Source organism: Periophthalmus magnuspinnatus, chromosome 22 (genome assembly GCF_009829125.3).
Source record: "Periophthalmus magnuspinnatus isolate fPerMag1 chromosome 22, fPerMag1.2.pri, whole genome shotgun sequence".
Taxonomy (NCBI): Eukaryota; Metazoa; Chordata; class Actinopteri; order Gobiiformes; family Gobiidae; genus Periophthalmus; species Periophthalmus magnuspinnatus.
Genome location: NC_047147.1, coordinates 4906882 through 4921072, shown reverse-complemented (window position 1 = coordinate 4921072; position 14191 = coordinate 4906882). Strand labels below are relative to the sequence as shown.

Here is a 14191-nt window from a genome sequence, read left to right as displayed (position 1 = left end):
TTTACTAAAGTTTGAACAGGACCCAAGGGCTTCAACTGGGGTCTAAACAAGGACTAATCTGTTTTGTTTTGTACAATAAAAAATTTGTCAAGACTTAAAAAAAAATAATAATCACATTTCATATTACATCAAAATTCTCATTTTATTAGTTCCACAGGGAAGTTTTACAGCAGTTCAGACCATAAATTAATACAACTAATTTTACATATTTTTCAAGCAGCACATGTATTTTTGTCAGGACGGTCGTGTGGTCGAGGAGTGTTCACTGAAACAGTGGGACTTATTGTAAGAGGCTTGAGGCTTAATCACCTACATCACTTCTGGAGGAGGAGTAGTAGTAGTACTACTATGGATATTACAGGGTTTAGAGCCACTATAAAGCAGCTACAGTGAGGTCTGTAAACTGGAATAAGGCAGCCTTTAACTAGACAGGTGACGCTTGTAATGTAACCATGCACAAGTTATGGGGACATTTTAACCAACACGAAATACAAAAAATTATAAACCAAGACTTTAACGTATTATTGAAAGTCACAAGGATACTGAAATGTGGAGTGACACTTAAGTGCTTTGTTTTAGGTGCAAGAAAATGCGATTGTCCAGAGTCAAAGAGGAAGCAGTTTAACATGAAACTGAGGATTGTAAGATGAGTTTGTATTTCCATTCACGTCTAGAGTACAGGCATTTTAGATAGGAAGACTAAGGATTGGTAAAGAATAGAAGTTTTGAATTAGAAGTATTGCACGTTGGCTTCTGGTTAACTGTTGGCATTCTCGTTGTAATGCAAATGTAACATGGTTTATAATGTGGTTTCATGGGAAGAAAGTTTCAAGCTATTGCTCCTTTCTAAATATATGTCAAAATGCAACCGTTACATTGCAGATTTGTCATTTAATGCGATGGAAATGGACTGAATAATTGGACGGAAGCCTGTGTTTGGCTGTAGGGTTGTGTGTTAAATCCCCAGAGGAGCGTTTCTATAGCATGTCCATGTTAAGTGCTGGCTGCTACTTTAAAAATGTGTCTAGTTTGCGTTCGATGTTGGCAAATGAATCGTCCCCCAAGTAGTCGATTTGGCCGGCCTCCCAGCGCTTCTTCCTCTCCTCGGATGAGAGCTTTGGGGGTTCGGGGGCGGCGGGGGCTGCCGGGTGGGACGTCTGTTCATGGTCCTTATGCTAAACAGAGAGAAGAGGAACAGTGGATTAATTGTCAAATAAGGTGTAAAAATGAGAGGGCTCCACACTGACAGGTCAGTTATTGTCAGAGGTATAATACTCCCTTCAAACGAGGGCAAATCACTGGACTGCACTAGACTGGAATGGACAATACAACCATAATCTACTCAGGGTCATGTCTCTCAGTCCTGGGTCCTGTACTGATGGCAAATAAACTCCAGCGTCTATCCCTCTTACAACTCTTGGACTACCTCAATTTATTCTACAACAAAAACAAAAAACTAAATAAAACAAAAAAGTGCTAAATGAGTTGCTTAATGAAAGTGAAAAATGTAGTTTGCACAACCTTGATATTTATAAGATCCCCTCTTAAAATGATAATGTTGTATTCAGTGGTTTTGATGTGTTCGTTTTTCTAGTTTTTTTTTGGCCCGGAAGTCTTTTTGAATAGAAAACTAGCAGCATAAAAAAGGACAAAGGGGGATAACTGTTCCCTATAGAGCTTTTATAGTGTAGTTTCAGTTATGGTGATATGCCAAAAATCTATAGGCCTATTAAGATTCTCCAGAGCCTCGATCCCAATCTGCCTTTATTATCAGTAAAAGTAATTTGATTAACATTTAGCTCAAGTTTATGAATGTTTAAGTTATGCAAACCTACCCTTATTTTACATATACACACACTGACAAGCAGATTGAACATCAGAATGTACCACATAAGCCAATACTGAAGTGTTGAGCTGATCTAGTTACAAACATGTACTTGGCAGAGGCTTCTTTAATTTTTAAAATTATGTATTTTTTTTTATATTTGAGCACTGATCCACCTTGTTCACAGCCCTGAAACCCCTCTACTGTAACTGTTTAGACGATACTTTATAAGGACTGGTTTTCTCAAGTTCGGCCTCGTTGGCATTTCCCCACAGTGGAATCTGAGCTTTTTATATCCCTGAGACACAGGAAGCGAAGTGAACTTTTACAACACTTAAATAAGTTTACCTGTGAACTAGAGCAAAAGGACAAGAGTATGTTTACTTGATCTAAGGCCTCATGTATTCTTTCACTGTTTACAAAATCTCCTTGTCATAAACTAAATAAGTTTGCAACAGTAATTTGCTCATGCTCCTTGTGCTCGTTTGACCTCCACATAGACAATGCCTTATTTAACTCCTTTTTACTGCAAAAATTATTTAAAACAAGATTGTCTTCAAAAGAATGACCATATACACTGTTTAATTTGAAAGATATGGTTATGACCCTGACTTTTTAAATAACTTAACACACATAGTGAGAGTGCTTACACTTAGACCAAGCTTCCGTCAATTTAAAATTAAGATAAAATTAAGATTAAAATCTACACCATTTCTACCCAAGATTTCAAACAGCTTAACATAATAATTGTTAATTCACTATGTGCTTCAGCCTTTTACAGTACATGTAGAACTGTGATACAAACTTTGGTAGAGTTTGTGTTAAGGGGCATCGCACAGATATAGTTTGGAAATTGGCAGGAAATGACCGAACAGGGAGGACAGCAGAGTGCAGTGACCAAGTTAAAATAAATAGACGCCCTCTACATCACTGTGGTATGTGCTCTAGGCCTGCCATGATAGCACATTTTAAAGTACAACATATTACTACAGAGATTTACTGCAATTACAATAATACTGAAACTACTTTATTCCACGCAGAATGACCCCAGTAAACCAATTTTAAATAGACTGCATCATTAAAAGGCCTGAGCTGCAACAAATAGCAGAATGAAGCAATAATTACCCATAGAAGTCACTTATTCAACCTTCTACAGCTCAAATCTTATTGTACTACAACTAAATTACTGCAAAGAAAATGTACAATCAATACTAAGCCAGCTTTCATATACTGAACGATACGTCACTATAGTAATTATCGTGACAGACCTAATGTGCTCTACATAAGTAATAAGAAACCTACATTTAAAATATGCTTAATATCAAGTTATACAAGATATTTTCTTTGCAAATACTAAACAATATGGAAGGTTTGGTTTGACTTGATTTAAAGTAGTCAAAGTTGGACTGGTGCTTGTTACAAAATAGAGGATTGCACATTTCCTGCAGCCTGTGAAGTGATTCTCGTAAACGTGGGGTTTAGTTATGATTGGTTCAGTTCATTCATTTAGACATCAATGGGAGTATTAGGTCAAATACAAGGATGGCTTAAGTAATACGGCTGTCAAAAATCAAATACAAATCAATACTAAAAGTAGTATCAAAACTAGATACTTGAGCAAGTATTGATTACTATTAGTATTACTATTACTTTGTGTTGAAATATTGTCTTAAATGTATAATCAAAATAAATGTTGATTAAAATCTTTGAATATGGTACACTACTTGCAGGGGGGTGATTCAACTACTAAAAATATCTTTTTATTACTACCTCCGAAAAATATTGAATCACCCTTTTGTAAAGTGGAATAAACATTTTTATTGTGAGGTAAAACATGCACCGACAGAGCGTCGTCACTGCCTAAGGCCAAATAAACTCACCGCCCACCACACACCCACATGAGCACGTGCGCACTGTCACGAAGACGTACTAAATTTTGTTTTCCTGTTTTGTGGCCTTATATGGTCTAGTTTATAAAGATTTTTTTCCCCCCATAGAGTTTGAAAACTTTACAGAGGTCTGTCAGCTGTGGCACGTTATCAGCACAGGCCAGAGTTTATTTTACAAACAAGACCTGAAACTTTAAGGAGCACTTTAACATCTCCATGGATACAAGCAAATACAAAAGTTAATGCCTCGTCTAGAATGTCTCACTGTATGGCATTAAACCTATTTGTAACTTGTCTTACTTGTCTCCATGGAGACAGATTTGCATTACCTCGACAAAGCCACTATGAAAGGGAACATTTCCATAGGCCTTCTGGAGAAGAGGGGCCACAGATTTGGCGTAAAGCTGCCACCACAGGAGCAGGTAGTCCGGGTGCAGTTGTCCCGGCTGCTGTGACACTGAATGACCTTTGACCTCTCCCTTCTGAGTGTCGTATGAGTAGTTCCATGGCTTCACCTGACCCAGGAAGTGCACTACTTTGGCATTGTGACCATACCTGTAACACAAAGAATGTACATCTGAAGGTTTGACATCTGTGATCATACTCTGATACTGTTATAACAATACACCTCTACAAGCAAAAACAGGCTGTTCATAGCATCAAAGGTGCAATAGTGTCAAGCCACATGGTAATGTTCAAAGAAACGTTTAAACTTTTAGTTTTGCCAGTTACATTACATCATCTTAAGACTCAGTGTGACCGAAACCAGTACTGAGCATCAAGCCATTTCTTTGGTTACTCAAATTGGTGTTTTCACAATACTAATTTTAAAACTGGTTTTAGTATCATTTGGTACCTGCATAAAGAACTTTTTGACAAGCCTTTATTCTGGAGTATCCATTATAATGGATACTCCTGCAAACCATCTTTGTCTCAGTGGATGGATTGTTCACCCACAAACCAGTAGTGAAAGTTGTGTCAGTGTGGTTGGTGAAGCATCTTTCCCATGAGCACAAATGCAAGACACACTGGGTGATGTTTAGAAAAGCCATTTGTACAGTTTGGCAGCCACATTTCCATCACTTAGCCCCAGGACAGCCAAGTTCAATGTAAAGCAGCACACAGAATACCTGGGAAAATGTCACAGTCGTTTCCTTATAGTTCTACAATCTCTGTCTACTACTTGCTTTTATGTCATTCTTGAAAACGCACCATGACAGAGCATTAAGTGTCTGCAATAATGTCACAGTTTGTCACCAAGAATCATGGGAAACAATGTGCCTGATTGGACAAAAAAAGCAATGCAAATGAATAACCGAAAATCAGGTACTGGCCCTTTAACACAACAAACTGCTGGAACTATCAAAAATGATGTACTGGTACAGAAATTGTGGTCATACCATTATGCTTGGTTTATTTGCACATAAGCAGATCAAAATAGTGGCAAGAATTTGAATCAAAACATCCATGAAAGGAAATCCTGACGCATTGTGTGAAACTGGCCCGGTGCCAGGGTGGAGACTCACTGTTTAAATGCTGGTAGATACGAGTAGATGGCGATACTGCTGAGGTTATAGGTGAACGGGAGGTGCTTGGAAATGTCTGCAGTTGCCCAAGTGTCAAAGTAACTGTTCAGGACACCTTGGTCTCCACCTGCAAAATAAATAAACATCAATTGTGATTATTTGTGATTTGATTTGTTGTATTGTGATTTTAATGTCTTATTCCGTAAAGCACTTTGAATTACCATGTGTACGAATTGTGCTATATAAATAAACTTGCATTGCCTAAACCAGCTGTCGTGGCTCCGATTCTGATTATTGTTGCAAATAATCAGATCATAAATCATCTAGTGGACTAACTGAGTGTGACGTCTCTCATAGCATTTGGCTTCAGTCAAATGAAGCTCGTCGATGCAAGAGCAGTTACAGTGGAAAATTTGGAGCAGATTTCCATATTTGGTATTCCGACTGCAAGTATCATAGCAACCGAAGAGCCAATCTGGAGCAAGGCTGTTGAAGGAGATGCCCCTTCCCACCTGCAACTCTGACGTTGCTAAGTGCCCAAGCCCTGGTTAAATCAATCAAACCTTGAGAATCAAATCAAACCTGTTGCTAATACTATGGGGAGCAACTTCAGGGACAACATAGTCAAACATCAGCATCATACAATTTCAGACCAAAATGACAACTCTGACAGCAGCAGTTACAGAGAGAGGTGTGACAGTTTTTCAGTGTTAAGTGAATTGGAGCCGGAAGCGCCCATACTTACTATTTGGAACACAGCTAGCAGATTAGCTCTGTCCATTTATACATAGTCTATGATAAAAAACGGCTTAAACATTCTAACCTGTTGAAATAGAAAATAGCAGTTTACGTTTTTGTTTTTTTTCCTTGCATATGAATATAAAACTCCTCATGCCTGATTCTGGCCAGAGTCTATGGCCCAACAGCCTAAATTATGATATAAACAATAGCTGCAGCTAGCTCCGAACTTGGTTGGATTTTGAGATTACAAAATAATGACACAATGAAGGATAAAGTGTTTTAAACTGGAGAGAAAGACAAGCCAGAAAAATGCATCAATAAAAAGGTTGCACAATTTATCAAATTGTCAACGCATGCTTGGATCTTTTAAATCATTAAATCTACAGCTAATCTTCTGTCAGTCAAATTTCTTCCTCTAAACCACCTAATTTTACTGTTTTATTAGCTTGTATTGTTTATGGCCAGGAAATATTTTTGGACATTGCCATTTGAAGATTGTGATCCATCAAAACGAGGGGGATCATTATCCACCAGTGGACTCCAGACTTGCTCTTGGAAATAATGCTCCCTCAGATATGGTGTGCCAACTCACTCAAAAGCCTGATTCATTTCCTCAAAAGGTCAAACAAAAAACAGTTTGTCATTTTCAACAATGTAACCTAAAAGCAACTGGCTCACTATTCAAAACCAGTAACACTAACCAAATAAAATCAGACCAACGTCATACTTTCTCAAAGCAACTTCAAACCGGATTTAGCTCAAGATTGTTTTTTTACCATCAAAGCTGCCATTTTCTGAGCAGAAGGTGAGCAGTTTCTCATGCGTTTCGACGGACGGTTTGAAAACAAAGACTCCTGAGTTGAAACAGTCGGGCCAGCCAGGGTCCGGAGCTGCTGACAGCTCCTCCCTCTCAAAGAGCTCATCAATGTTTGACAGCACCTGGACACAAGAGCTCATTTATACAAACTGCTCATGTTTATTACTGGGTTTTATGGAGATGTATTCAGAAGTAGTTATAAGTGGAATTTACATTGGTCCCCAACTGTATTAAAAGAGGGTTGGGTCAGGAAGGGCACTTGGGGCAAAAACTTGTGAATTATTGTAAGCTGGTAGCACCCATTTGAAACTGATAAACACCAAATGTTTAAATACTATGGAAAAAGTTTAATCCTTACTTTGCCATTACGTTTAATGTCTTCTACACCACTTAGAAAAATAACACAATAGAATGCAATTGAAGAGTAAATGCACAGAGCAGGTTTTTAGTCCAACCCTACAGTTTAACTATAGTGCAATCTACTTTTCTCACTCCTATTTCAGTCATTATGATATGAGGGAATTCAACCAATCACAGTGAAGTGTGTCCTCTGCAAAGAAGGACATGGCCTTAGTTCCCTCTGAAAGTCACAATTAACACTTCATTTACTGTCTTTAAAAGTTTTACCCAATTGATATCTACCATATTGGCATTTAGAATTCACATAGGGCATAATTTAGTTTCACTCACCATCGTGTCTGCGTCCATAAACACACACTTGCTGTACTGTGTGAGGGTCCAGCAGTGCAGCTTTGTAAACGTCACTCCCAGGTCGGGGCGCTTCATCAGGGCCAGGTTTGCTTTGTCTTCAGAATCGATCAGGTTCACCACACACACCTCATCGAAAATAGACTTAATTGCCTCTCTACAAAACATTAAAAACATGTCAGTACATGTGAGAAGTAGTCAACATAAATACTGGATGATGATGGAGAAAGTAAAAATGACAAACTGAGTACTTAAGAACTGTAAACTCAGCATCACCCTCTTAGCCTGACTCTCCAGATTGACATGTAGGACTCTAGTCAGAGCTCTGCACATCAATCTGGGATGGCTCTCGCTACAAAGCGATAGGAACCAATGATCAGAGCTTTCAAATAAAACATCACACTGATTGGTCGAAGCGTCAAAACAGCAGACAGAGCACAAATATCAAATTTAGTTAAATCCAGTTCAGAGAAATGAGTCTTACCCATTCACAAATGCATAAAACACTTCCCTCTGCAAGTTTTTTCCAAAAACAAAATAGTCCATATTTCCTCTAAAATAGGCTGAAGTGCGTCTGTGTCACCATGTTTGTTTTGGTGTGTTCAGTGCTGGGTTCTGCCCAAACCATAGTGCTAGGAATCCATCACACGCTTTAGCCGGAGCAGAATAAGACAGATTCTCAAGGACTTGTGATCTCAGAAAACTCAAAAGAATTCATCTTGACAAGGCTACCGCCTTCTGCTATCAACTGGAATTCATAGACCTGTAGTTACATTTTTAACTTGCATTCTCTTCCCAAAGTTTAAGTTAGTCTGTTATTTTAATGCCCTTATAGTTTAGATTTTCTATCAGTCATCGTTTTATGTTGCATCATACCGCCGAAGTTCCTCGTTTGTGAACTCTATTCAATGACAATAAAACTTATTCTGATGAATCTTACGTGCAGCACTCTGTGACGTGGGGTCCAAGGAGTGCGACGAGTTTCCTGGTCGTGTGGTGGTCCCTCAGAGACTGTCCGAGGACCATGGCTCCTTTGGCGTAGCTGTCACATGTCGCCAACGTCACAAAAGCTTCTTCTGGACAGAGACAAATGCAGCTCTATTATAACTACAGTAGCAACAACAGAATTTCTTTCGACTAAATTTGAAGAGTTCAATTACATAAGGATATCTCCATTTTGAAAAATTGTCAAATTTTTCTCTTCTATATTATTACCAATGAAACCAATGTTGAATGGATTTTATCAAGGGAGGATGGAATGAGATTGCTCGTAGTAACTTTAACACTGGTGTATAAACTGTAAACTTCAAGCTTCCAATGACTTAAAATGGCACTCATCTAGTCTGAGGTTTTTTTTTTTGCAAAGGAACTCCTCACTTTAGTAATATGATCTACAGCAGTTCATCTGGTGAATAGGACCACACAGGGCAGCCTCCTGCTGCATTACCCATCTCCAATTCCCCTCTGCCCTTTATCAGAACGCTTTAATAGACAAAACTATTAATCTGCTCACAAATGTTATGCCCAGAGACCTCACTGACTGACATGTAATGAAATGTGCGAACGTTTGAAAAAAGCAAATTGTTTTTAAAGCAATATAACGTGGTTAACAAATACTGACCAACAAAATTGCAATCTAGGCTTTTTTTGTCCCATAACCAACTCTTGGTCCATTTTTTTTACACATTCATGTTTCCTTTTTCTATAACACTTGGAGGACAAAATGTCCTCTTGCTGTATATCATATTCCATCAAGTTAGATTTATTTGAAATCGGGCTGGGCAATAATTTACAATATCTGCTTTTTGGGTGAAATATGGTGCAGTATGTAACTTGTCTGCGTTATTCCATAGAATCAGCAATAAACATGAGCAATTGACATAATGCCAAAGAGTGGGGCATCCTCTCCACTGATCTGTAACTTGGTCTAGTGGCAGTCAGTAAGTTTCAATATTATGTATCGACCATGTTCTAGGGTTGTCAAAATAAAAATTAAAAAATGGATACTAAAACTAGTATTGAAACCAGATACAGCATCAATGCTTTGACCTTTCCTGAACAGTTTGATCTTGAGTTAACAGAAACAATATGGCAAGACCATATTGCATAATAAAATATTATTTAGTGTTTAAAATTACAATATCTTCAAAAAATAAATAAAAATCTGTGTCGAGCCTATTCTGTAGTATTGAAATAGTGTCATAATACTAAAACTTCAATGTTCTCAAACAATAAATCACACTTAAAAAAATACTTTTAACCTATTCTTTAAAAGTGCCCGTGATGCAACACAGTTTTGCTGCTGATGCGTGCTCAGTAAATCCAAATGAACATGCCCGTTTCCACGGTTACAGGAAACCCCTCCAGGACAGCAGGGGCAGAGCTGCAGCTGTTCTCACCGAGATGGGACCAGGACGTTTGAGTGGGCATGAAAGGTGTGACAACTTGGATAAAAATACTAGCTCTGGATTTATAATTCTAGTACTTTTAATTCAGTAGTATTTTAGTATCATCCATTAATCTTTGCCCGCAAGTTTATTGGACAGGACAGCAAAATATTAAATAAGGTGACACACAGTAAAGTTAGACATAATACAGGGGTGTACAATACCAATGTGGCATGTGATATTGGCTCTGATCTGGAAACTGAGACTAGAGTCCCAGCACTTCTCAAAGTGGTTGGACTCTTACATAGACAAAGCTGTTTTGTAGTAACTTGAAACAAAGAAATTGGAATCTTTTTCATAAAAAAAAAAAAAAAAAAAAAAAGTTAGGCATTTTCAATATGTGTGCTGATCTATCAGCAGATACACTTAAGGTTAACGTATTGATTTATATACAGCAGGACTGAACTGGATGGGTCCATCTCTACTCATTACACGTGCTACAGTCACATTAAAGGTCCTATATTAGAGAAAAATTTACTCTTAGGGGCTTTAAGTCATGTTAGAATGTTATTACCTCATCAAAAACATACCTGGAGTTGTGTTTTGTTTCATTCACACGTTTAACACACAAACCCTGCATATTTAGGCAGAGTTCTTCTCTGAAAGTGAAAACGCACTGCTCCACTTTGTAATGTCATGCAGTGGGAGTTTGCAAGGTTTGTGTGTTAAACATGTGTGAATGAAAAACACAACTTCAGGTCTGTTTGTGATGAGTTAACATTAAACCAGCATAATATGGACCCTTTATGAGTCCTATTGATTATAAGCAGTTAAGTTGGATTGTATTAATGTCCTGTTTATTTATCAGGCTTTAAATAACCTTTGTGAGCTGAAAAACTAGGTTAACCACAATTAGTCATTTTGGCAGTTAATCTATTGGCTGTGAGACGTACAAGCCAATTATTCCCACAAAGCACTAGTTTATGACAAGCCTCATCTGAGACAAACAAAAGATGTAAAAAAAAATATGAATAAACCAGAATATGCCAACAATGCAAAGTTCATTTCAAGGTTTCACCATGAAAAAAAAGTTTCCAGGGTGTTATCTATAGGGGTCAGATAAGGGCCAGTGTGAGGCAACAAGAAATACAACTCCAGTATTTTCCACTCCCCCCCCCAAATTTGATTTGTTTTTTCTCAGTTTTTCTGCAATTTGGATCCCACCCCCCTTTTTTTCCTCCAATTTCGCCTTTATTCAGGTGCCTTCCCAGAGAGTTACATGGTGTTGCTTTAAAATGCTTACACAAATTAGCCCAATATGAACATCCTGCATAAGTGCGCACTGCAAACAGGTTCACTGATAATTTACCCAAGCAACAGTTGCAGAAGTACTAGGCCTAAGATTAAAACGTGCAACTGGAAACTAAGACTAAACACAACATGTTCTACTCTTTTCTTTTTTAACGAGCTTCAACTGCTCCCCACAGAGCGCACAGTCTGTCGCTTAATCGTGGATGGAGAAAAAAAAAACTTGGGGAGGCTAAACACGCGGATGGCGCACGTCTGCACTGACTGAACCACTGTGCCAAGTTTGCACATTTCACCTGCGTGCTCACCGGAAGTTACAGTGAGAAACACATACAATAAAAGCCCGTGGAAAAGGATTGTGTAGAAATGGTGTTAAACCGTTTGGGTTTTGGACAGTTAAAGACCCATTCCTGTGAAGACATGGTACAAGACACAGGTTATGCAAGAATTGTGCAAGGCAATAAAACAGGCCTAGTCTAATGGAGTAACTGGGGGATTGTGAAATACGGTTTAACTTGAGCAACTAGTTAACAAAGTAGGTAAGTAAGAATTGTCCCATTATGCTACACTAAAACATTACATAAAAATATCATACAATGTTGCTTATTCCATCAACTAGTTAATTTAACACAAAGTAGATTGAGTTAACAGAACACACACATTAAAAAAGGCCTTAATTTTGACTTTTTAACAAGCTAGCTCATTTTTAAAAACTGAATTGTCTCATTTTGCCAAGCAAAAACCACAAACTTATAAAAAATATCATATAGATGTGCTCATTCTTTCAACTAGTTAATTAAACACAAGGTAGATTGAGTTAACAGAGCACACAAGTTAAAAAAGGCCTTAAAAACAGGTCAATTTTTACTTTTTAACAAGCTAGCTCATTTTTTTTAAACCTGAATTGTCTCATTTTTACTACGTTAAACCACAAATATATGCAAAATATTATAAAATGCTGCTTATTCCTTCAGTTTATTGCACTAAATAGCGTTTCTTGTGCTCATTTTGCCGTGTAAATCGTGTTTGAATTGATCAGTTGGCCGTTACACTCATGTTCAAAATGGCACAGGCTCAACGGTCACACATGGACACGCTGTTCCCAATCAACTGAATTACTAAAACTAAAACATATTTTAAAAGAACAGTTGCAGTTATTAGATTTAATTTTACAAAATAATTTTCCTCAAATTAAAAGTTTAACCCCAAATACTTTTAATCAGATGAGATTAGAATAAACTGATTTTTATTTATTTTACTTTGAAATTCCTAAACGGATGTTCTGCCGTTGTACGTCGCTACGTTTCCATGGTCCAAACCGCCGCATTATCTCTCATCACATTCAATTCACAACTTTAAACGTGTCCACTAGCTAAAACGTGAACTTTCCACGCCACGCTGGTTTGAGGGACACATCCCCACGCGGTTTCCCACTGCGACACGGCCACCTGTGCGCAAATATCGCGGTCATTTTTAGGAAGAGGCCATCTCGCCACAGTCGGCCGTCACGCAGCCTCCGAGCCCACACCGACTCCAGAGGGTTTTTTCATACCGGACATGGTGCTGCAGAGGCGGGGAGCGTCCAGCCGAGCCGTGGGGGTCCTGGTCCTGATGATGCGGGGAGGCTTGCACTGCGAAGGGCACAAGCTCAGCAGCTGCGAGCAATTCAACACAGGAATTAAGGCCAGCATTTTCCGGGTCACGTGGGCAGCGAGATAAGGGACACGCCCCCTCATTTTTTATTTTGGCTGATATAAATTTAAAGGGTTTATTTAAAGGGGTAGGTTACACTCATCACCATCTACACTTCTCTACAAATGTACCTATAATAATGTGCTCTTTTATTGTATTTTACTTGGACTTTAGTGTTAAGTAGAAATTAAATAAGTACACCTGGGACATATCTTCAATTTAATTCAATTTATTTTTGTAAAGCCCAAAATCCCAGCAGCAGTTGCCTCTTAGGACTGAACATGAGAATTTATTTAACCAACAGAAAGTTAGAAAATCAACAATGAAACTGAAACAGACAAGCAAATAAACTGTCCCAGAACATCCCCTGTCCTTAGACCAGGGGAGTTCAAACTATGGCCCGGGGCCAAATGTGGCCCTCAGACAATTTTTTATTGGTCCTCAGGCCTTCAGTTGAACCCAGTTGATCATAATCAGTACTTTTTATGGCAAATTTGAGTAATCCTACCAATATAACCTAAATAACATCACATTGCTTTGTATTACAGAACTAATATTAATATTTAAAGTTGTATTTAAAGTATGAAGGCAAAACTATGTTAAATGCACCCATCTGAAATTTCCATTGTATTTGGTGAAAAGAGTTTGGCCACCCCTGCCTTAGACCCTCCTTCTCGGCAAGGAAAAACTCAAACAAACCAGGTGTAAAAAAGAGAAACCTCGAGGAGAACCACAGTGAAGCAGAGATCCACTCCCATGGACGGACAGCTGCAGATGTGTCCAGGACTAATGCACAACCATTTGCATCTTGTATACAACTAGGACAAATCAATGGGACAGGGGACACAGGGCTCAAAACTGGGGCTGTCCCGGGTAAACAGGGATGTCTGGTCACCCTGGTCAACAGCCTATTCTTGAAGTAAAGCAGAGTTTAACCTTTGGTCTTATGCTTGACCCACTGTCATCATGGTCAAAAATAGTTCAAATAATAAGCAAAGGGTCTCTGTATCTTAATATTCTTAGTGCCTTAAAACATTCTCTTTTGGTGGTTGACCGTCCAGTAACAGTCCAAATTGCAGAATCCTACAGTACCTGGTGCAGCAGTGCCTCTGAGTGGGCAAAGCTTCATATTACAATTGTGTGGACTGCATTTTGGACAGATTTTTCTCGGATTTACATCAAAATTCTAAACATTTTAACAATTATGTGTGTAAATGAATTTTGAGATTACAACTACAACCAGCCTAAGCCTACTCTTAGTATCACACTTCCATTCCTATCTCTAGTACAGGGTGATC

The 14191-nt window shown here is 38.4% G+C and overlaps 1 protein-coding gene across 2 annotated transcripts; it reads right to left on the bottom strand.

Moving 5' to 3' along the window:
• Positions 1-140: 140 nt before the first annotated feature.
• Positions 141-12927, bottom strand: gyg1a (glycogenin 1a). Of its 2 annotated transcripts, none has more exons than XM_033988658.2 (7): positions 12754-12927; positions 8447-8582; positions 7489-7663; positions 6758-6920; positions 5241-5367; positions 4044-4269; positions 141-1175 (listed from the first exon to the last, which is right to left on the bottom strand). In XM_033988658.2, exons 1-7 carry the CDS (start codon positions 12890-12892, stop codon positions 1008-1010), a joined length of 1134 nt encoding a protein of 377 aa, XP_033844549.2. In that variant the 5' UTR covers positions 12893-12927; the 3' UTR covers positions 141-1007. The 2 variants fall into 2 exon arrangements, with proteins under 2 accessions (XP_033844549.2, XP_055086908.1); XM_055230933.1 differs by having other exon boundaries at positions 8447-8579; positions 12754-12926.
• Positions 12928-14191: the final 1264 nt, after the last annotated feature.